This window comes from Cyprinus carpio, chromosome A24 (genome assembly GCF_018340385.1).
Source record: "Cyprinus carpio isolate SPL01 chromosome A24, ASM1834038v1, whole genome shotgun sequence".
NCBI lineage: Eukaryota > Metazoa > Chordata > Actinopteri > Cypriniformes > Cyprinidae > Cyprinus > Cyprinus carpio.
In genome coordinates, this window is record NC_056595.1 from 14987605 (window position 1) to 15012632 (window position 25028).

Here is a 25028-nt window from a genome sequence, read left to right on the forward strand (position 1 = left end):
CGCATAACTCACATAAAGTCATTTCAAACCTGTTCCAAACCTGAAAAACCAGAAAACCTAAAAAGAATAATAAAAAACATCCGATTTAAAGAATCCAGAAAAGTGGATTGATGCTGAAAACTATATAATCAATAGCACATATGGTTTAAAAGGGAAATGATTTTGCTGTGATACTAAGAGAAAGTGCAGTGATTTCAGAAATGTTTTAATGACACAGAGAGGTGGGAGGGTTACTAAATATTTTATGAAGGTGGGTGTTTGATCTTAATGTTTAATAAGGCAGCCTTATGTGATGCAACATCACTTCAACTAGTTTTACAGCATATTTAATACCTTATAACATTTTCTTACTTACTCTACTCACTTTTTAAAATAAATACAATAGTATAAATTATGTAAATATAAATAGTGGCAACAAACATTGGATTTTTGAAAAACGTTCTATATTCTATTTTATGTCAAAAGATAACATTCAAAAATACAGATTTTTCTGACTACATATGGAAAAGAAATAGGTTATTAATGGTATATAACTAATAGATGATGTTTATATAAATATATGTAATGAAAAGAAATAGAAGCGTTTGTGGCGAATGGCTTTAGAATAAATAAACTGATAGATTCGCTATTTATTGTTATTCCATAGTTGATCAATTTGAGGCACTATTTAAATGTGTGCTTATACTGACATCTTGTGGTCGAACAATAAAGTAAGGAATTATTCATACGTTTACATGGACAAGTGCACAATTTAACAAATGTTTTTAAACAGAGTTTCGAAATGAAGCAAATGAAGAATGCTGCCAAATTTCAGAGGAGAAATTATATAATATTATATTATAAACAGTACACTTGACATTGAAAGTTAATAGGTTAATGCAGAATACATGTAAGGCAATACGAAAACTCTTGACCTCACAGTAAATACTGAAAACAAAAGTCAGTTATAATCACTGATTTTTTTCTCATTTTAACAACTACCTTTGATCTAGTATACGTTTACTTTGTTTTAGTCTTGGGCAATGTACATCATGAACAATTATTTCATTATTACATTTTGGCTGCTAGTCTCATTGAAACCTTGCCAGCTTGTGTCACACATATATAATTACTTTGATTGATATATTATAGAATCATAACACTGTTAACAGTAATATCCTGAACTACTCAGGTCTTGAATTCTACACCACTCAAGACTGGGTGTGAAATGTATTAGCTGTACCCCATCATAGTGAAGTTTTTGATGTTTTGATGTATATAAATGTATAAATGTATATGAACCCTGGACCACAAAACCAGTCTTAAAGAAAAGTAAAGGGACTGAATGACTCAGGACTAAATGTGTGTGTGTGTGTGTATATATATATATATATATATGTATGAATTTTGACTAAATTTTTGTGTGTGATACACACACACACACACACACACACATTTAGTCCTGAGTCATTCAGTCCCTTTACTTTACTTTTCCAGACTGACTGCAGGAAGCAGTGGGAACCACAGAAAATTACAGCATAACTACAAATTGAGTCATTTGTCAAGAGCTGACTTTATTTCTTTCTTTATGTTTTCTTTAGTGTGTTATATTTATTGTAATGTATGATGTATTATACAGTGTTCTTTCTTTCTTTCTTTCTTTCTTATTATTAATTGTTACCTTTAAAAGCATTAGTATGCTTATTTATTTATTTATCATTCATTCATTTATTCATTCATGCATTCACGTGGTGTGGAAATCAGTGTCATTCAATGTCATTGTGATTTTTTTTTCATGTGTGTTTATAAAAATAATACAAGAAGCATTTGATTTATTTACTTTTATTATTATTTTGTACCTTTTATTTCGATTTTTGCACTATATCTATTGTCAATCGTAGTAAACAGACACAGTATGACGAATCTGCCATTTTTCAATTTAATTAAAAAAAAATTTGGCGAAAGTACCGAACTGAATGCCCTCCGTCACTTACTCATTTCTGGGGATTTCATCAGTCAGTTCCGCGGTGTGGTTGCTCCTCCTCTCGGTCCATGCTGTCTCTGCGGAGCGCAACATCAGCACTCCTCCTCCTTAGGACCGGTACACAGATCGCCACCGTACGCGCGGTTCCGAGGTTCGGATCCAGTCCCATACGCCTGTGTGGTCCCCCTCCGCTCAGAGCGCTCTCGCTGTCGGCTTGTTTGTGGAAGAAGAAGAAGAGAAGCGCCTGTCTGGAGATGACGCAAGGACAGAATATGGATAGCAGTATTGAAGAGGTTCTGGCTCCTTTGAGGCTGGCAGTAAAGGAGCAGGTAAGAAGATTATGAAAGACAATAACAAGCGTACGAAATGTGCGGCATTATTATTATTAACGTTACCTATTTGCTTTTTATTCGAGGTAGAGTCATGATTTAGGAATCAAATGAGTCCCTTTAAAGTATGCAAAATGGTATTTTAATTATTTATTTATTTTTTTAAGTTATGGTTTTAGGAAATATGACGAGGTGGTGGCTTTATTTTGGGTTTATACTGCTGGATGATTCAGTGTGTCAGTGCCACGTTTGATATGAGCCGTTCTGACATGCAGAGCAGAAACCAACAGAGACTGAGCGAGGAGGAAATCACACCGTTAAAACGAAACTCTGCATACTTCTTGAAAATGTTGATGGATGCATTCGTATTCTAATATATAGCACTCTTAATAATTAACGTTGCGTTTTCTGTTGTTTATTTTTCCTCACAGGGTGATCTTGTGCGCAAACTGAAGGCAGAAAACGCTCCTGAAGTAGATGTCAATAAGGCCGTGGCAGAACTGAAAGCGCGCAAGAGAATCCTTGAGGCCAAGGTGAGAGATCTTAGGATGCCATTTGTGTTCCTTAACAACGTGCAGATGCTTTTACATGTTAAATACTTTCTCTTGTCTCAGTTTAATAAACAAGTAACTATAGAGTGCATTTTTATCCAGCAGTGTTGGAGTATTTCCATTTGTATTTTTAGTTTTTGTTAAAGCTTTATTCGCTATGAAAAAATCCAACCTGCTAAGAGATAAATCACATCATTACAAACTTTGATTTGAATTAAAAATCAAATTTATTTAATCAATAAAAAGCTTTAAAGATGTGGATAGTTTTTTTAGTTTTTATATATATTGTGTATATTTATATAGTATGAGGAAATAATGTTTTATTTTTTTTTTATTTACTTTTCATATTTTTTGTTGTTTATTTTTTTTGGTTTATTTGGTTGGTGTGTAGGAAACAAAATTTTTAAAAAAAACAGTTTTGAAAAAAGATATTTTATTAATATTTTATGCTATGTCCTTTGTAGAGGATGCCAGGACTAATCTAAACAATTAAGACACTAATTTGTATTTATGTTATTTGATTAATAACAATAATTGTTTAAATGAATGTAATAATAATTAATAATTACTTCTTTTGACTTTTTCTTTTCCTTTTCTTCAAACTTGTTTAAAGGCTAAAATGTGAAGTTTATCATTTATAAAAACTTATAAATTTAGAGCCATTTTACAATTTAATATCTTACCATAGACATTGCCCTACCTCACTCATGTTATTAATTTTTTTTTTTTTTTTTTGTGCAGGTTTTAAAAAGCTCTCTAAAAGTATAAAATTAGATTTTAAAAATCCAAATGAATTATACTCTGACTTCCTTCAACAAAAATGAAAATGGAGTACAATGGTGTAAAAGGTGTGTGGATGTGCATTAGTAATCTGGCCCCTTGGTATAAATGAGAAAAGGTGCTGGGCCTCGTCACTATCAAAGTTGTCCATCCCTAATTTATATAATCCATTTGACACTTTTTCCATTTTGCAGGAGCTTGCCTTACAGCCCAAAGATGACATCGTGGACCGAACCAAGATGGAAGACACTCTAAAAAGACGTTTCTTTTACGATCAGGCATTTGCTATCTATGGCGGTGAGTGTTTTCCGTTTTTGTTTTCCTCATATAAATATTTTAATAGCTTTGTTTTACCCATTATTCAGAATTTGGAAGGTTAGTCTTAAAATTGTATTGAGCAATTTCTAGTAAAAGTAATTAAGCTCGCTTGTTATTGTCAGCTAATAGTTTGCTTTTGTTTGTCTGTATGAAAAAGGTGTGAGTGGGCTGTATGACTTTGGGCCCGTCGGATGTGCTCTGAAGAACAACATTCTCCAGGTCTGGAGGCAGCACTTCATCCAGGAGGAGCAGATTCTGGAGATTGACTGCACCATGCTTACACCAGAACCTGTTCTCAAGTGAGCATTCATCTGGCTGTTCTCCCTTTAATCTGTGGATAATCTCTGGAACTCTAACTCAGTGCTTTTCTTGCGTTTCAGGACATCAGGGCATGTGGATAAGTTTGCTGACTACATGGTCAAGGATGTCAAGAACGGAGAGTGTTTCCGGGCTGACCACCTCCTTAAAGGTTTGTCATTGTTTCTTATAATAACAACTGCTCCAGCAGTACTGTATAATTTGACTGCTTTGAGAGCTCCCAGTCCTCTGATGTGACTCCGTGGATGCTTTAGATGTTCAGGAGGAAAAGAAAACATTGGGATCTGTAAGAATCACAGAGGCTTTATTAGGCGTCCAGCCAGACTCCATGATTTGTAGACCACCAACCTGACTGAAATGAATAAGTGCTATATTTAACCTAAATCTGGACTCCTTAAAGTTGCCAAAATTAACTTTTTCCATTTCTCATTTTGACTGTTTTAACAACTGTGTTTTTCTGTTTGCTTGGTTTTTATTTTGGGTTGATGTAACTCTTGTAATTATTGCAACTCAGTTTTTGCCATGAAGATAGCCTTAGATGCTGACATGGCAATAAAAATAAATAATAACTACTACTACTTTTGTTTTTGTTTTTTGCAAAAAACAGACTTAAAACATTGATGACTCATCTTGCACTCAAAAATCTTTTGTCCAATAAAAAGCTCTAGAATGATAATGCCCTTCCTTCTAATACAACCCAGTTCAGGGTGCTTTAAATAAAGTCTATGAGCTCAAAAAGAAATTTAATAGAAAAAAAGTTATTTTATTTGAATACAATATTAGCAGTATATAAAATTCTACAGTCATATAAGTACTAGTAGTACAACTTTTTCTATTTCTATTATTAAAATTCAATGAAAAAAATACTACTACTACTAATAAAAATGCTTGCAATGTCCTTTGTTTTTTAGCTCATCTTCAGAAATTAATGAGTGACAAAAAATGTACAGCGGAAAAGAAAACCGAGATGGAGGGTGTCATCACTCAGGTATGTCTCACTGATTCAATGTTAAATTTATAACTAGCTGTTATAAGCTGAAGTTGGTGTGCAAAAGGAGTATTTAATGCAATAAGGACCATACACACCAAGAAGGATATCTATAAAACAAAATATAATCGTTGTAATTCTATGCAGATAGTGAAGTCCTCACTACAATGGTAATAACAACATATAAACTTTTTTTTCTAGCTGATGAATGATAAAAACATTCACAGCCAAAAAGAATACACGCTATTGTAATAAGCTTGAACATTTAAATCTAAATCGGCAGAAGACAAAACTGCAGCATTATCGTCCATTGATGTGGACACTAAAATAGTTCTAGCTCTTGCTGTGAATGGGCATTTACTGTTTAGTAAAATTATTGATTAGTAAAAGGTTGTTGTTGTTTTTTTCAGATGGATAACTACACTCAGCAGGAGTTGGCAGATTTGTTTGTGCAATACAATGTCAAGTCTCCCAGTACAGGAAATGATCTCACACCTCCCATCTCATTCAACCTGATGTTCCAGACCTCCATTGGGCCTGGGGGCAACATGCAAGGGTAAGTAAAGCGTCTGCTAAATGACTTAATGTAAATGTAATATGGATACCAACAGACTACATGCTATCATTTTAAAACGGATGCATTATGCTTGGGGCTACATTATTTCCATAGCTATTTGAGGCCAGAAACTGCTCAGGGAATCTTCCTCAACTTCAAACGTCTTTTGGAGTTCAACCAGGGAAAGCTGCCATTTGCTGCTGCCCAGATCGGAAACTCCTTCAGGAATGAAATCTCTCCTCGCTCCGGCTTGATTCGTGTCAGGTGCGGATTATGATTTGGTTATTTGGATGTCACTTACAAAGGTTTCCACAGTACTGAAGTGAACATTTCTCTCCATAGAGAGTTTACAATGGCTGAGATCGAGCACTTTGTCGATCCGAATGAGAAGGTTCATTCCAAGTTCTCCAATGTTGCTGATCTGGAGATCATGCTTTACTCGTCCAAAGCACAGACTAGTGGGCAGTCTGCCCAGATAATGAAGCTGGGTGATGCAGTGGAGCAGGTCAGTGAAGATCTCATTTATGATTTATTGATTATAATTAACACTTTGGTTATAGTAACAAACTGTTGTTTTGTGTAGGGCATCATCAACAACTCCGTCTTGGGCTACTTCATTGGAAGGATCTACCTTTATCTGATCAAAGTGGGTGTGGGAAAAGACAAGCTTCGTTTCCGTCAGCACATGGACAATGAGATGGCCCACTATGCCTGTGACTGCTGGGACGCTGAGACCAAAACCTCTTATGTACGTTCAGTTTTCGCTTGAGGACTTTCTGATTTTACCTGCTCGATAAAATGGCTATTTATTTGTATGTTTGTACATGCTTTTGTTAGGGGTGGATTGAGATCGTGGGGTGTGCTGATCGCTCATGCTATGATCTTTTGTGCCATGCACGGGCCACCAAAGTCCCTCTGGTTGCTGAGAAACCCTTAAAGGAACCCATATCCTTCAACTTCCTGCATATCTTAATAACTACAATAATCAAAGCATTTGAGTGGGATCTGAACTCTCTCAGCAGAGTATTAGTTCTGTTTGTCCTCAATTACCTTCCTTAACTGCTTCGCACAAAGTTGTAAATGTTGTCCAGTTCGAGCCAAACAAAGGAGCCATTGGCAAAGCGTACAAGAAGGATGCCAAGTTCGCCATGGAATACCTGGCCATCTGTGATGAATGCTACATCACAGATCAAGAGAAACTCCTTAATGACAATGGGTGAGTATCATCGATATCGATAATTCCAATGGCTTGTTATCAGTGTTAAAAACAGTTGTGCTGTTTAATATTTTGTAGAAGGATTTATTTGAAGTAGCAATATCATAGGGTTTTTTATCAATAGTCAGAGCTAAAATAGGTATTTTTCTCAGTCTGTAATGCTTACCAGTGTTATTCTGTTCATTCAGTTTTCCTCTGTCATTGCAGTGAGTTCACCATTGAGACTGAGGGCAAGACTTTCAAACTCACCAAGGACATGGTTAACGTCAAGAGGTTCCAGAAGACCCTGCACGGTAAGAGGCAGAAGCTACATCAATAATGTCAACATAAGAATATGTCAGAGATTTTAATTGACTTCTCTTGCTCCACAGTTGAGGAGGTTGTTCCTAATGTGATCGAACCTTCCTTCGGCATCGGGAGAATCATGTACTCCATCTTTGAGCACACATTCCGTATCAGGGAGGGTGATGAGCAGAGGACGGTAAATGCATTAGCTGTAGTATTCTATAATTAATAATTGCATATGTTTGTTTTGCTTTATTTATGAACTTTGCTTCTTACGCTTTAGTATTTCAGCTTCCCTGCCACTGTTGCACCGTACAAATGCTCCGTCCTTCCATTGAGCCAAAATCAGGAATTTATGCCGTTTGTTCGAGAATTGTGTGAGTAATAACATCTCTACTCCCATTTATAAAATTGTATCAATGATATTTGAATGATAATTCTGTAATAATTAATGTTTTGCTTCACTCTACAGCTGAAGCCTTGACCAGGAATGGTGTCTCCCACAAGGTGGATGATTCCTCAGGATCTATTGGCAGACGCTATGCCAGAACGGATGAGATTGGTGTGGCATTCGGTATCACCATCGATTTTGACACGGTTAATAAGACGCCCCACACAGCCACTCTGAGAGACCGTGACTCCATGAGGCAGATCAGGGCTGAGGTAAAGCAGCTGGTCATGTTTATGTGTCTGCATTTCATTCACTGAGGCAGCGTGTGTTGACTATTTTGCTGAGATACATACGTTTATTTACAGGTTAGTGAATTGCCCGAAATGGTTCGTGACCTGGCCAATGGTGCCATCACATGGACAGAGGTGGAGAGCAAGTACCCAATCTTTGAAGGCCAGGAGACCAGCAAAAAGGAAACTGTGGAAGAGTAGAGTGTCTATTCATATATATAATCTGCTTTTTCAATGGAGGCAGTCACAGACATTTTTACTTTTGCATTCATAGGATGAAATTTATGGCAATTATAATATAAAACCAAATGATGTGCACCAGATGTTCACACAACTGGAACCACTGTAATCAAGTATTCCTTAAAAACTCAAGAAAGCTCTGTAAGGACCTAAGGATGACTGTGATTAGGTTACTGTACCTGTAAAAGGATTTTACCATTCCTGTCCATGGGGTGATAAATAAAGGCATGAATCACATGTATGGTCTAATAAATCAAACCAGCACTTTCTGGACCTATAACAATGTGTTCAGTCAATTTTTTTGATCAAGTATGTTCAGTGAAAGATGCACTGAGTATGTTGGCCACCAGGGGGACGTAACATCTGCTACAACCTTTTTGACTCAAATGGCCCTCATTGTCCAACACATTATTCAAAGCCTCCCCAATACATGCTATTATAGGCTTGTTTTTAAATGTTTTTTTTTTATTAACAGAAACTCTTGAGTATTGGTATATTAATTAACTAATTATTTTTGTGAATTAAGTTTCAAGAACGGTGTTCATTTAAAAACAACAGTTATTTTTATTTAATTTATTATTATTTTAATATAAATAAATTTAGATTTCCATCTAAATTTTGTGTGGCAATTTTTTTAGGATTTTATATTAAAGTGACTTTAAAAGTTCCATCTTTTTTTAAAACACTGAAAAATTATTTGGTGTTAGATATTGCTAGTAAATTCACAATTTATTACAAATTGGCAAGCAGCAAGTAGAACGGCTTAAATAGTATTCTTGTTAAATGCACTGCAATAATCTTTTTTCTATTTACAACTTCAATTTTGTATTTACAACAAATATTTTTTTTACGGTTTAATTTTTGTCATGATGCCCCATAGTAGGCCCAGGCCCTCCGTTTGAGAACTACTAATTTAATAGTTAATTTTTTTAAATGGTGTTTTAATGGTTCTTAGGTCAAAGCTTTGTAATATTGACCTAGAGGGGCTCAGTGATCCATATTCAGACATGCTATTAATATTTAATCAGGTATATGTTAACATGTTACATTGTTCTGCTTACAACTTAAGGATTCGCTACCTCGAGTCATCATGGCTAAATCCGGTATTTCAGGTATTTTTAATATGGTACGCATAGACTTCATTTAGAACTGAAAATCTTACTAATATGAATTGTTTTCTTTTATTTTTGAAGGGTGTTTATTTCAGTTAGAAGATGGTGTCAACATTGTCAACAGGTTATAATCATCCAAAAACAGCCTTGACCCTGTCAGAAACAGGTGTGGAAGAGTGTGAATGTATGCAGGGCTCCTGGCTGTTCTTAAAGTCTACTTAAGAGCTAATGGCCTAAAATACATGTACCATAAGTTATATTAGGGGACTGACTGCAATAGTCCAATCTATTATGAGTCTTCATTTAACCATAATAAAAATAATAAGTAAAAAATAATGTACTGTTAATTGGAGGAGTAATTGCAACACAATTGCATTTGTATACAGTAAAAGCACTTATAAGTGGTTTGTCCAAGATCTTTATATAGGTTGTATTATCTCTTGTGGCTCATCTCAGAGTTTCCTGTGACAGACCGGACTGCTAGTATTATTTAACATGCCTGCTCTCGATGTCCCATGACCTCTCTAAGCGTTTGAACAAAGATTTAAGATTTTTTTTTTTATGTTTGGATAATAGAAAATGTTTTCTACTCATAATTAAAGTAAGCACATTATACTTAGTGCATCAGTGCTTCTCAGGTAAGATTTTTATTTTTATTTTTAATTGATACATATTTGCACATTTACACTTTTTGTTCTAACCTATCTTCTGTTTCTTATGTAGGACATTCAGCATATTCAAGCAATGGAGGTCCAAGCCTGTTTCTATTGATACAACATGGCACAATGGATCCGCCCCCTATGGGCTGCTTCAGATGAATATAAATACATCTCCCAATCACCTTTAACTGTCCGCAACTGCCCAACAGGCAGTTTGTGCACCAAACTAACACTTTATAGAAACAGGGGATGCATTAGATTATTATTAGCTGATCTTTTCTTCACATTATTGCGATTATTTTAAGTTCAGGTGGATTTTTCAGTATTTGGGTTACGGTGGCATTGCTGTGCTCAAGGTTAGTACAACAGGTGTTTCTAAAATCTGCTTGGCACCTCTGTGCAGCGCATGACCTGGTAACATTTATGTCAAATACCAGAGAAAAGAGTTGAACTAATAAGCTGCTAACTTACCTGCATGGTTCCTCTCATGTTAACAAACGCCACAATAAAGCAGACCAGGATGGTATTTGACTTCATACCGTCAAATTAGCTGAGAAGAGAAACAGACAAAAGAATCAGTTGCTGGTTAAAAAAGATAAAAAGATTTGGCTGTAATGTAAAAACGATATTTTAGTGTGATGCTTCAGCCAGTACAATGAGAGCAGAAAATAGCCAAGCTAAAAATAGCAAGAGCTCACATAGTGTAGATGCTTCCTGCTCACACAATTCAAATCCCTGGAAACTTCTGCCCTGCCCACAAAGATCAAATTGTTTTCAGTTTTATCTAATTATTTATTTTTTTGTAAGAAAGTGTTGAATATATAATTCCTATTGTAATAACTGATGCCATTTATATTTATGCAATTTAACTCTTTATTCAAAGAGACAGTACGTTTACAGAATGCATCTTCTCAGTTCATTTGCTCCCTGAGAAGTGACCTTGGTGTTGCTAGCGTCATGTTCTACAAGTTGAGCTACAGTAACACTACAATACTCCTTTCATCCCATAGTAATTTACCAATTACCAAGTTGTATTTTTAGCAGGATCCTAATCGCTCATTGGCTGTCTTGATTGGGAAATATTTTAATAACCGTATTTGACACCAGATTTGTTTTTACATGTGTGTTCATTCTAACTGCACTTTTCCAAACTCTCTTAGGTTGTCCTGCACACAATGGGGGTCAAAGCAGCTCTTCCGAGGTACGAGCTCTACTTTTATAATGTAGTGCTGTGTATGGCAATGCTCTGGGCTGCCAGATGGATATCTGATGTATCCAGCTGTAAGTATAAATGATCACATGCACACTGTTCTGATGTGACGCTAAAATGATGTCACTCTACAAATAAAGCTTCTGGAGTGGTTTCTGTGTGGCGTTTACCATTTTACTGTAAAAACATGCACTTGAGATCTTTTTCTCCCTCATAAACACAGACACGGCCATTAGAGCACAAACATAGTACTACAGTAGTACATTGCATGAGGAAAAAGACAGCGAAGCGATCTGCTAACCTCAGAAAGCTATGCAAAGTACGCAGCAGGGATCATATGTCAGTATTAATATACCAAAGAATGAGAGACTAAAACAGAGTGGCAGAGAAAATAAAAAGGTATTATTGTGGGTTTGTGACAAATGCTACCAAATTTGCATTGAATATACAGTTTTTTGTATATTTTTTTTCCATATATTATATATACACATCTATTAATTAACTACATTATTTACTTATTTATTTTATCCTCTGAGAGTTTAAGTTAATATTTAAATAATTTAACAACACACTGGAATGTTCACAGGTCTCTGTTGTCGATTATTAGTTATACTGTATGACATGCAGGTAAACAAATCAAATATTGAATCTTTTTAAATATATTTTTAGTAAATGCTTTATTTTGGTTTAGGTTTATTTGACAATTGTTCATTTATTTTACATTTTTATAATTTAATTATTAGTTTTCATCAACTCATTTCCTCATGGACCCCAGTTTGGGAAACGCTGCTTTAAATTAATATTTGATCATATTTAGTAATAAATAGAGCATTAATTGTCTCATTAATTTATCTATATCCAGCAAATTCCAACAGAAAAACCTTCAAGACCAGTGTTCAGACAGGATGGTATTACTCTGGTAGAAAAATGGTGAGATTTTGTTATTATTTCACATTATGGGTATGTGTAAAATTGTGGTAATTGACTCTGATTTTTCCATGTCACACTGTAGGATGCAGCTGACGTTGAGTGGATGATGTGGTTCTCTACGTTTCGAGAACATATCATCTTTGCACTCTCAGGTCATGTGATCTTTGCCAAGATCTGCACCTTGCTGGCTCCGCAGGTGCCTCTTGAAAGTCCAAATAAATCTATGTTATATGAATAAATGTGACTCCATACAGTCTACCTGAGATGCTCATTCTCTCATCTTCTCTCATCCCACAGTACAGATCTCTGGTGTTCATGGTGTATGGTATGCTGGCGGTTTTCACCAGTATGGGCTGGGCCTATGTCACGCTCATCCTCTCTCACTGTGTGCTGCTCTACAGCATCTCTCTGGTCAAGCTCAGGTGGCTCTGCTTTGCTGCTGGACTCACTACACTGGCTACTTTCAAAATGGAGCCCTTCATTTCCTGGCAGGTATGTATGTATGTATGTATGTATGTATATATATATATATATATATATGAATCATATTTAAAATAAAAATAAATAATGAAGTTGATCATGATAATTGTTAAAATACAACACTAATATAAAATGAAAACAAGAATTATTTTTTATTAATTATGATAATTATTTTATTTTATTTATTCATTCTATATCAATAATTATGTTAATATGATGGCTCATCCGTCGTATATATATCACCACTTGAATCTAAAATAGTCACAATAATGCATAGATAATAATAATAATTATTATTAAAATGACAAGAAATGAAATTCTGACAATAATATAATAAATATTATTAATAAAAGTGAAATAAAACAATAAAATAAAATAATAATTATTATTATTAAAATGAAATGACGTAGTATTAATTAATTATTAGAAATGAAATGATCATAATAATTGTTCAGATAAAATAAAATATTATTATCATAATTAATCATTATTAGATTTATTTTTTTACTTATATGTCTATGATTCTGTTAATTTGAGATGGCTTGTTTTTCAGGCAGGGTTTGTGATTGGCAGTTTTGAGCTCCGTCCTCTTCTGTTCTACGGCGGCTGTGGGTTCACTATCATGCGCTGTTTGAGTTTTGCTCTAGAGAACTGTGAGAGGAAAGATGGAAACTACAGCATCCTGGAGCTACTCAAGTACAACTTCTACCTTCCCTTCTTTTACTTTGGACCCATCATGACCTTCGACAAGTTTTACATTCAGGTCTGTAACTAAATAAACTGAATGAAAAAATCATGGTTTGATTATTTTCCAAATAATTCGACTGTGATTTTATTGCACTGGCCTTTGACCCCAGCAGGCCAATAACCCAACCCTCACAAGGAAGGATGGAGAGATGTGGAACATTTCCATTCAGGCCCTGCTAAACCTGGGGGTTATTATAATAGTGGCAGTCATCCTACACTTCATGTACATTCTGACCATACCTAGTGACATGAAGCTCCTTAAACACATCTCTGACTGGGCCCTTGGTAAGTATGTGTGTGCTTGTATTCACATGCTTTGCAGTTCATCAGTGTCCAAAAGACCACAATAGTCTTTCTCTTCTTTCACTACGCAGTTGGATTGGCTTATTTAAATCTGGTGTATGACTGGGTGAAAGCAGCGGTGATGTTCGGAGTGATAAACACAGTATCAAGACTGGATCATCTGGACCCTCCCAAACCACCGAAATGCATTACAATGCTTTACGTGTTCTCTGAGACGTGAGTGAGCTAATTTGTCATTATTTGTTTTCTTATTCTAAAAGTTATAATAAAATAGATTTTAATGTAATCAGTAAAATTAAATAGCATTGATAATTCTAAAAATAAACATTTTTATTATTTATTTTTTTACAGACACTTTGATCGAGGAATAAACGACTTTCTCTGCAAGTATGACTGACTTTCTTTTATTACACAATGCTGTTTCAAGCACCAGTATTTTAATAAAGAATGCTGTCATCTTTACAGTTATGTTTATAACTATCTCGGTGGGAAGCATGACAATGTTTTGGATGAGCTGATAGCCTCTCTGTGCACGTTTGGCATCACAGCCCTCTGGCTGGGACCAAGCTGGGTGGTTTTCATCTGGGCTTTCTTAAACTGCTTTGGCCTTAATTTTGAACTGTGGACCGCCAAGTTCTTTACCATGGAACCTTTTATTTCTATTGAGGTAAGATGACCAGTTATAATTTGCTTGATTTTCTAGTCATGTCCTGTAACATGGATGCTCCAGTGCTCTCTCTAGTGGTTGGATGTTAAATTTCTGCTGCGAAAATGTACTCTAGAGCTCTCTCTAGTGGTTGGTTGTTTGTTTTATTTTTGGTGAGATGTTGTATTGTGGTGTTTTTTGTGGTTGTTTGTTGTTTTATTGTTGCTGATATGTTGTGTTGTGGTGTTTTTTGTGGTTAAATGTTAAATTACTGCTGCTAAAAATGTACTCTAGAGCTCTCTCTAGTGGTTAAATGTTAAATTACTGGTAATATGAGCAATAATCTCATCTAGAAATCTTTCCTTCCACCCACAGATGGCGATATCAGAATCTATGTCACGCAGGATCAGGGCTGTGTTTAATACCTTCAACTTCTGGACAATTGTTCTTTACAATGTCCTGGCCCTGAACAGTCTTGAATTTGCCAAATTGGTTGCCATGAGATTGTTTCTGAAAGGTGAAGTACTGGTGATATCTGAGCGATTTAAATGCATTTTAAAAACCAAAAGATTTTATATAACTGTTATAACAATGTTGTAAGAAGTTCATTTGTATATATATATTTTTTTTTTTTACAAGTTTATATTTTATTTTTAGTTTTATTTTATGAATTATTTTTTATTTGTATCTTTTACAATTTTGAATACAACCCTTTCAGAGTGAGTAAAATATATATAGGGGAGACCAGGGACAGTTGTAACACTCTTTGCAATTTTTAGCAATACATCAAAAACCATTTTTACTGGAATAACCAATTTGTTATATTATAAACTTCAATCTGTCAACTGCTGAAACAATGTATTTAAGTGGTTTTATGAAATATGTACAGGTTGCAAAATTGATTTTAATCCACTGAATCTCAAAAAGTTTAAACATGAACTCAAACATTCTCAACAACAGAGAGAGAGGGGGTGGGGGGCTCGGTAGGCCTAGTCTGAGTCACAGTTGTAGCAAGTGTAAAAATCCCTTCCGTCTGTGCAGTCCTATATATATATATATTTGGTTTATTCCTGTTATTTCAAATATATATTATCCTTTAAAAAACTGTATATTGTTTCTTAGGTTTCCCCTTCACCACCATCACGGTGATGTTTGTTACATACTGCTTGATTCAGCTGATTAAGGAAAGGGAAAGAAGACAGGCTTTGATTGATGATCCAGACCCAATCCCCCCTCCAGCCCCCGCTCCTGCACCCACTCCCACAGATCCCAGCTCCACCCGAACAGATGCCGCCCAGCCTGTGGACCCAAACAAGCAAAAGGCAGAGTAGAGGTTACATTTTGATGAAACCTCGATGGTTTACTTACACATTTCGTGTCTTCTTGTGAATTCTGCAGACAATGATAATCTTTGGAGAAAACTGTTTTAATGACAGCACTGTAAGAAAAGAGTCTTTACAGATTATTTTCAACATTACGGACTTTACTCTCATTGGCTGCTTTTTAAATAAGTGACTTGTAATAGAGTTTCATTATGTGATTTGTAGGATGGATTTTATTACTACAAATTTTATAACATAGTTTTAATTAAAATGAAATACAAATATTCAGTGTTTGTATCACAAGTGATTACTATAATATAATGCATAATATTAGTAACATGTACTTAAAAACAATGGACTAACAATCACAAAGACTGTTTTACGAATTTGTGATATGCATTAAAGTCATCTTTATTAGTGACTATGTGTATGTCTTTTTATCACCTCGGTTTTATTGGGAACATTATGTTTCAAATTTCTGCAAATAAGGAAATGGCAAAGTTGTAATTGACAGAGATCAGTCATCTGGGAAACTCATCCTGCATGACAACACGGTTGCTTAAATTAAACTGTGACTCTTAACAAAAGCATAAATGTCACTGAGAACATTCGAGATCTTTGATGTCATTAAACCTTTTCACTCTAGGATATTTATATGAACTGGCATAAGCTTTCTTCTGTTTGTTCAACCATTAAGGTAACCCGTGACCGTGAATGAACTATTAATAATATCAGTGACTTAATAATAACGTAAATAAATAAATAACTTAATATTGTTTTAGAAATAAAACAGAAAAACTGAAATTGGTCCTATATTTTTATGTTACTTTTTATATATACTGTTTAAATATATATATATATATATATATATATATATATATATATATATATATATACTGAAATATATATATATATATATATATATATATATATATATAATTTATAATTTGCTATGCTAAAAAATGCAGTTCAGCCAATATATTAAAATATTAGCTTAATTTATACAAGAACTAGCACACAAGGCTTTGGAATATATAAGATTATTTGGTTACACTTTATTTAAAGGTGACATTGTAGTGTAATTACATAAAGAAGCATTGAGTAATATCAATTATCTACAATGCATTTACTTATTATAGGGTTATGGTTTGTTTTAGGGATAGTTGCTTGTAAGTATGCATAATTTACTGCTTGTAAAAGTAGTAAGTACATTTATACGTCACCTTAAAATAAATTGCTACCTATTTTATTAGATTTTTATATATTTTTTATAACTTTGGGCCATTTTCAGAATGTATGGAATTAAGTATTTTAAGCAGTATTACTAGAAGAGAAGCTCTGTAATGAAATGCCTCTTTATAAATAATAAAGTCTATAAAAAATAAAAAGTCAAGAGGGTGATTCATAGTCCCATAAAGGTACCATGTAGTGGCCTGTGATCTCACCCAGAAGGCCAGCGTTTCTTCCGACTGCTGTCTTGCACGGGGAAGTGTGTCAGCTGTTGCACAGGGCAGGGGGTTGTGTTTCACATGTACAAGTATGGATTCCACATCTTTGTGAAGGATCTATAAATAGCCCCCAGTTGGAGTTTGGTTGAAGTATTGGGACAGCTGATGAAGCCTGAAATCCTGACAGCAACGCGGAACTGTTTCGGCCCCTTCTTCTTCTTTTCAGCCAGTAACAGAAGTGTGGTACAGAGACTGCTGGACTAGCCATTGACTTCACTGTGACCGACAGGGATACTACACGATCAGTATGGCTCTACCCATAGATCCAATGGAGGAGCCGCGGATGTACCAGCAAACCCTGCTGCAGGATGGTCTATACGATCTTCTGGAGAGCGATACGATGGTTGACTGTGTGTTGAAGATCAAAGACAAGGAGTTTCCCTGCCACAGGTTGGTCCTGGCTGCTTGCAGCTCATACTTCAGAGCTTTCTTTAAGTCGGGTGTGGAGGAGAGTAAACAGAAGGAGATTGTATTGGAGGATGTGGAGCCTGGAGTCATGGGGATGATCTTGAAGTACCTCTACACCTCGAACATCAACGTGACAGAACAAAACGTACAAGACATCTTCGCTCTGGCCAACATGCTTCAGATCCCATCGATTTTCACTGTATGTGTCTCCTTCCTGCAAAAGAGACTGAGTTTGAGCAACTGTTTGGCAATTTTTCGACTAGGCCTGATGCTGGATTGTCCTCGTCTGGCCATATCGGCGAGGAACTTCGCTTGTGAACGCTTCCAGTTAATTGCTCGGGATGAAGAATTCCTGCAACTGATTCCAAGTGAATTGGCAGCCATTATCGCATCGGACTCTTTGAATGTAGAAACGGAGCAAGAAGTTTTTGAAGCTTTGATCAAGTGGGTTGGACATGACCAAGAGAAGAGACAGGAGGACCTACCGGGTCTGCTGGATTGCGTCAGATTACGTCTGGTTCCCGAGGACTACTTCACCAAAAACGTGGAGAAACATGAATGGTTGAGCTCAAACCCAGAGATCACCAAGAAACTACAACTGGTCAAAGACGCCCATGCTGGGAAGCTTCCTGAAGTCAAGAAGACCAAAAGCAAAAAGAGTGCTGGTGAGGAAGGAGAGAAGGAGGGAGATGAAGAGGAGAAAGAAGAGCAGGGGGAGCTACTTCCAGGAATCTTGAATGACAATCTGCGGTTCGGGATGTTCCTGAGAGACTTGATCTTCATGATCAATCCCACTGCATCAGTGGCTTATGACCCAACAGGAAATGATTGTTATGTGGCGTCACTCTCCAACCAAATTCCTAAAAACCATTGCAGTCTGGTCACAAAAGAAAATCAGATATTTGTGGCAGGTGGACTCTTTTTTGATGAGCAGAGCAAAGACGAACAGATCTATTTATACTTTTTGCAGGTAAAGGATTACTTTCCTTCATTTACTGCTTTCTTTCATTCTTTTCTCAGAGTCATGAATTCTACACATTGTGAAGTTTATGTAGTGTACATAAATCATAGACAACATTAGTAAAGAATGTTAGTAATTGGTTCCTCAAATATTCAAACAGGAACCATACCCTAACATTATGGGAAGATTTTGTGTTTAACTTTAAAGCTAACAGACATGCACTAAAAGGCACAAAACTCTCATTTTGATTTCTTGGGGTCTTTAAACGATCAGCAAATGCTTTTGTAGACTGTCCCGTACAACACAGTGGATGATATATTGTCATTACATCTGACAGTTTGACCCTGCAGCATCAGATTGGATGGGAATGCCTCCCATACCCTCCCCCCGTTTCCTATTTGGCATGGGAGAGGCCGAAAACTTCATCTTTGTTATTGGAGGGAAAGAAATGAATGAAGAAGAACGCATTCTGGACACAGTCATGGTTTACGACAGACAGTAAGTATGTTTACTGATGCCACATGAATTATTTGAATATTAGCTGTACATTTGTCTTTTTTGTTTATTGAATCTTCCCAACAGACACTGAAAAAAAATGATTTTTTGAAGTATTCCAGTATTATTGGAATATATTTTACAAGAAAATACTATATCAGTCTTTCTACTTCAAAATTTTAATTCAGTGCTTTACTTGCCATTTCTTCTGTAATTATTTGTAAAATCTAGCTGTTGACTACTGAAAACTGTTTCTACACCATTTTTTTTCAGTGTAGGCTGCTGCAAATAATCCTTTTTTTTTTTTTTTTAATATCTTAAATGGGCAGAGTCAGATCCTCTTCCCTACCCAGTATATGGCCATGGAGTAGTATCTCATAATGAAATGATCTATGTAATTGGAGGAAAGGGAGAGAACAAGTATGTTTATAAGCTAATTCTACACTTTGTGTTGGAATATGCATTTAATATTATAGCTAGTGGTAAGGTTGACCCTGTATCTCACATTTATAAACACATTTGTCTTATTTTATAGAGAGTGTTTGAACAAAGTATGTGTGTACGACACTAAAAAGCGTCAGTGGAAGGATTTGGCTCCATTAAATTCTGCACGCTCACTATTTGGGGTCACAATTCACAAAAACAAGATCTATGTGGTAGCTGGTGTGACTGACACTGGCCTCACAAGCAGCGCTGAGGTCTATGACATCAAAACCAACAAGTAAGTGTGGCCATATGCAATATATGCTAAACAACCTGCAGTATAATCTGAGGTTTATGGCATGCATTGACTTGTGGGACAAACCCATCATAATTAGCTTGCAATAAATATTTAACCACAGCACTCTCTAACTTCTAGGTGGTCAGAGTTTGTGGAGTTCCCCCAGGAGCGTAGTTCACTTAGCCTGGTCACTGTGGGTGGTGTCCTCTATGCTGTGGGTGGATTTGCCATGTTTCCCAAAGAGGACAGCGAAGATCTCATGCCACAGGAGATGAATGATATCTGGAGGTGAGATGCCCATTCACTTCACCAATCAGCCTTTAAGTGGAACTATGCAAATGGAAGCATCCACTTACTAACTGTATTAATTAAAGGAATAGTTCACCCAAAAAGTTATATATTCTGAAAATGTACTCACCCTCAGGCCATTCGAGATGTAGTTTGTTTATTCTTTGGAACAGATTTGGACAAATTTAGCATTACATCACTTGCTCAACAATGGATCCTTTGCAGTGAATGGGTGCCGTCAGAATGAGAGCCCAGAGCTGATCTTCTATCCGTAATATTGCTTTCACCAGTTAAAAAAAAAAAAACACTCTTGTCTGATTTAGAAGAGAAATATGCAGATCAAGCACAGTTTACAAGCAAAAAGTCTTAAAACAGTTCTATATAAAATGTCTGTGGATTTTGATGTGAGATGGACGTTTTCCACCGGAGGAAGCGTTATTACGGATTATGGACTTTTGGCCAGAAGTGACACTGTGTGGATTATTGTGATGTTTTATCATCTGTTTGAAGACCCATTCTCTACAGAGGATCCATTGGTGGAAATTTATATATATATATATATATATATATATATATATATATATATATATATATATATATATATATATATATAAATTTCATATGGCATGAGGGTGAGTAAATCAATGAAAAAAATAAAATAAAATAAAAAATCTTGACATCCGTCCTTATACTCCACCCCAAAATGACAAAATTATTTTGTCATTAATCACTTAACCCCATGTCATTCCAAACCTGTAAAAGCTTTGTTTGTCTTCGGAACACAATTTATGATATTTTGGATGAATGTCGTTAGGAATGTGTAAAAGCTTTGTATTGGCAAGTAAATAACAGTGTCAAGGTCCATAAAAGTATGAAAGACATCGTCAGAATAGTCCATCTGCCATCAGTGGTTCAACAGTCACGTTATGAAGCAACGATAATACTTTTTATAAGCGAAGAAAACAAAAATAACGACTTTATTCAATAATTCCTTTGTCAACAGTCTCCTCTGTGTCTCTCCATATCACCGTATGCTGTGTATGCTCTTCTGTATCATCCGAGCCACAAGGATGCGCTGTTTTCTTTCAAATCAAAGCTAAATACACGTAGAAACAGCACATCCTTGTGGCGTGTCTGATACAGAAGAGCATACGCAGCATAATATATATTAATTTGGATTAATATATATATATATATATAATATATATATATATATATATATATATATATATATATTATATTAATTTGGATTATTAATCCATATTTTCATCCAAAATATCTTAAATTGTGTTTCGCCGACAAAGCTTTTACGGGTTTGGAACGACATTGGGGTAAGTGATTAATGACAAAATGTTCATTTTGGGGTGGAGTATCCCTTTAACTGAAATGATACCGAAATATTGTGAATCTGACCACATATAAATGATTACAACAATCAATATGTTCAAATAAAAAGGTTCATGTTTGTTCACAGGTATGACGAGAGTGAGAGGAAATGGAACGGCATACTGAGGGAGATTCAATATGCATCTGGTGCAACAGTTCTGGGAGTCCGTCTTAACACTCTTCGGCTCACTAAAATGTGAGACTACACCAGTGCCGTCCAATGATTCAATGTACCAAAACGAAAAAAGAAGGTTCAAAATCTCTGCTGATATTAAATCAGTTATTATAGGGTGAAACCAGCACGAAATATTAGAGGACAGAACATCTGTTCTCAAACTCATTCCATGAAGTGATCAATTTGATATTCAACATTCAAACACACTTTATCATTTGGAACAGAGAGAACAAGCACAGATATTGTGAAAAAGGGTGTGGAAATGCTGTTTCTGAACAGTTTTATTATGGACAGAACTTCTTGTGTCATCATGTTGTGTACTTTTTTTTTTTTTCTTTTTTAATTTATTGTTAATGTGACATTTCTGCTGTGTTCTGAATGAGAGAAACTCCCAAAGTATAATAAAAACAAACACAAAAATTGCTTTGTGTGATGTTTCATTTAGTTCACTACTGAAATTAGCATTTTATTTAGTTTAATTACAGACAGTAAATACTACCCGGTACAATAAATGACATAAAATACAGCCTCATTTTATTAGCACCGCTAGACTCTAGTCTTTGCATTGTTTAGTATTCTGTTGACAGAACCAGCATGACTGCCAACAGCATGTACACAAAGTTAACCAAGGCATACTAGTGTATAGAATTAAAACATAGGAACAGTCATACTCATGATTGATTTAATACATTGAAAGTATGGGTAAGTTTGAGTGTTACACGTTAGGTACTAGTTTAGGGGGGAAAAAAGGAAAAATATTTCTTGAATTTGGTTTCAAAATGTCTTTCCATGATTAAATTAAACAGACAATAAGACAAACTACCCAAATTCTGAAGTCCAAATCTTATTTTGCTATCACTTATTATTTATTACAAACGATAGCACACACCAGGACAAACTAAAATAGCAGACAAATCCTTCTCAATATAAACTTTCTCTCTTTCCAAGATCCCTTAAATATACATATTTAAAAAATAAGAAGGCCACAAACATCCCAAATCTTTCTCAATAAGCAGCAAACTAGGAAAACACAATATAAAAATTCTGTAACCTGTAAACAACCTGTAAGAGAATCGTGTTCGTTCAGATGCACTAAATCAAATAATTGAGCTCTTCAATGGCCTTTTACTTATTACAATATCTTCAGAGATGGAGGTGTATTTACCTCTGTGCAATTTCACATCACATAAAATATATTAAGACTTTAGTTTAACAGAGAGAGAAAGAGAAATAAAATAAAATAAAAAACAAAGATGGGAATAATAAAAAGCCTTCAGCAGTCTCTTTTTTAACAAAACTTGTATTATCCAAAACTTGTACCGCAATTCTAATATTCAAATAAAGTGCACACAAAAAATAAAGTGAAAAGGCAATTTGATGGTAATTCAAAATGTGATAAGACCATAATGCAAGTGCTATGTGCATCTTAGAAAACTTTCTGGGGACATTTTTAATATTTAAATAAATATCGTAAAGAAAATGAGATTAAATATGTTAAATATATTACGGGCTTTAAAAAACCAAGCATCTTCAATGTTTTGAGGACACTGTTGTGTATAAGGTGCAATATGAAAAACATGTACAGAACACCAACAACAGTGTTCAATCCGTGGCAAAACCATAAAAAGACTTGAACCATCAAATCATCATCTGGCTTAACATTATTGCAGGATTTCTATCAAATAAAAAAAACAAATGTCCTTTTTAAAGTCCTTCTGGTGATGGTCTCTGCTCTACTTTAACCATGCCACCGTAATTTCAATCTACACATTCATAATCATGGCTAATGATTATGAATGTGTTGTACGGGACAGTCTACATGAGCAATCTATTGCATTACACACTTAAGGAAGGTTTGTTATAGTGCCTTCACAATGAGCTGGTTATGACTGCCAAACTGACTTTCAGTTACAGAGATAAATATACTGATCAATGCAGATTATTGACAATTATTCAGTAAATTAATCTACACTAAATGAATAGAACTACATTCCAACCTTAAAGGGACAATTTAGCCAAAAATGAAAATGCTGTCATTATTTACTCATGTAGCAGCTTGTGCTTCCTGCTATTAAGGAAGCCCATTTCTGCCACAGGATTTAAAAATAGAAAAGGTTATTGCTTTTTAATCTCTCAATTTAGACTTTGTTTCTCTCAGAATTGCCATGTATAATAAACTCGATTCTGACTTTTTTCCTGTCAATTCTGAGTTTACATCTCAGAATTCTGAGTGCACATCTTGCAATTGCATTTTTTTGTTTTGTTTCTGTCACTGAATAAAAATAAATAAGGTTATTATTAATTTTTTTTTTTAAAAGGTAGCAATTACCTTTTTTATTTTTTATACTGTGGCAGAAATTCTCTTCCATAATTAATAGCACCAGCAAAAAAAACAAAAACTTTATTTTTTTAAATTACGTAAAGAAACAGAATCTAAAATAAACCGGTAAGTTTGGTGAACTATCCCTTTAACTGACCATTCTGCCAGGACTTTCAAAAACTTATTAAAGAAACACATACCATTTAAAACCACTTGCCATTACCTGCATTAAGCTGGGTTTTCTCAACCCAGGAACATGACTGATGTCCTGTGAACAATTGAAAGTAAATGTAAGATCTAATTTAGAGCTTATTAGTAAAATTTTGAGCTTAATCCTCACATTTAAAATCACATTTAAAATGCTGACCTCCACATCTCATCACATTCAATTGACTCTATGAAGACTGTAAACAAAGAAACTGATTAAACAAAAACTAACAGGAAACACAGAATTTATTTACAGCCTATTTATATTTATATATATATATATATATATATAGATATATATATATATATATATATATATATATATATAGGATATAGGATAATGTCTATTATAGTTACTACATTTTACTGATCCTAGGGTTATTAGAAGGTTTTCTTGAACTATATTTTGCTTATATAAATCCTCTCTGACATTGGGTAAGGACATTTAAAAAATTATTATTATTTATTTATTTATTTTTACAAATGTTCTATAAACTCTTTTCAGATTCTATGTGGCCTCTTAACAGGACCCCCTTACAGTGTACATGAGTCCCAGAAGGCCAGTCTAATATTTTGCTACATAATTACATTTTCAGGGCACAAAACAAAAACATGATTTCCATCATTTGGCTAATCAACCCTTTCCATTTTCCATAGGTTATTCAGGCTGTCTGTCATTCAAAACCATCAAGAAATAGTGGAAAGTGGAATAAAAGTGAAAGCATTAATGATGATAAATTGCTGTTAAAAAAAAAAAAAAAAAGCTGATAAACCTGCTCGATGTACCATAAAGCATTTCAAACATTCAACACAAAAATATTTTTGAACCAAACACATCCTGGTGTTCATCCAGGTTTGATATTGCCTCCGTGCAAATAAAACACACTCATTTCTTCACAAGTGGTTTAGGCATTTCAGATTTTGC

The 25028-nt window shown here is 34.9% G+C and overlaps 3 protein-coding genes across 4 annotated transcripts; all 3 read left to right on the forward strand.

Annotated features, from left to right (window-relative positions):
• Positions 1 to 1975: 1975 nt before the first annotated feature.
• Positions 1976 to 8505, forward strand: LOC109045651 (glycine--tRNA ligase-like). The gene is made up of 17 exons (XM_042714309.1): positions 1976 to 2292; positions 2724 to 2825; positions 3818 to 3920; positions 4099 to 4240; positions 4322 to 4410; positions 5171 to 5247; positions 5658 to 5803; positions 5918 to 6067; positions 6146 to 6308; positions 6387 to 6551; positions 6641 to 6748; positions 6874 to 7019; positions 7227 to 7312; positions 7391 to 7500; positions 7588 to 7681; positions 7777 to 7967; positions 8061 to 8505. The coding sequence occupies exons 1-17, from the start codon at positions 2032 to 2034 to the stop codon at positions 8184 to 8186; spliced, it is 2259 nt and encodes a 752-aa protein (XP_042570243.1). The 5' UTR covers positions 1976 to 2031; the 3' UTR covers positions 8187 to 8505.
• Positions 8506 to 10093: 1588 nt separating this feature from the next.
• On the forward strand, positions 10094 to 16055 carry LOC109045417 (protein-cysteine N-palmitoyltransferase HHAT-like protein). 2 transcript variants are annotated; one of them, XM_042714310.1, is made up of 12 exons: positions 10094 to 10352; positions 11157 to 11277; positions 12069 to 12136; positions 12219 to 12332; positions 12434 to 12628; positions 13170 to 13379; positions 13474 to 13648; positions 13738 to 13882; positions 14018 to 14053; positions 14132 to 14333; positions 14688 to 14829; positions 15435 to 16055. In XM_042714310.1, the coding sequence occupies exons 2-12, from the start codon at positions 11172 to 11174 to the stop codon at positions 15641 to 15643; spliced, it is 1602 nt and encodes a 533-aa protein (XP_042570244.1). In that variant the 5' UTR covers positions 10094 to 10352; positions 11157 to 11171; the 3' UTR covers positions 15644 to 16055. The 2 variants fall into 2 exon arrangements, with proteins under 2 accessions (XP_042570244.1, XP_042570245.1); XM_042714311.1 differs by having other exon boundaries at positions 10160 to 10352; positions 13477 to 13648.
• Positions 16056 to 16889: 834 nt separating this feature from the next.
• klhl40b (kelch-like family member 40b) lies at positions 16890 to 21814 on the forward strand. Its single transcript, XM_042714314.1, has 6 exons — positions 16890 to 18520; positions 18849 to 19010; positions 19320 to 19426; positions 19542 to 19727; positions 19866 to 20015; positions 21490 to 21814. The coding sequence occupies exons 1-6, from the start codon at positions 17390 to 17392 to the stop codon at positions 21599 to 21601; spliced, it is 1848 nt and encodes a 615-aa protein (XP_042570248.1). The 5' UTR covers positions 16890 to 17389; the 3' UTR covers positions 21602 to 21814.
• Positions 21815 to 25028: the final 3214 nt, after the last annotated feature.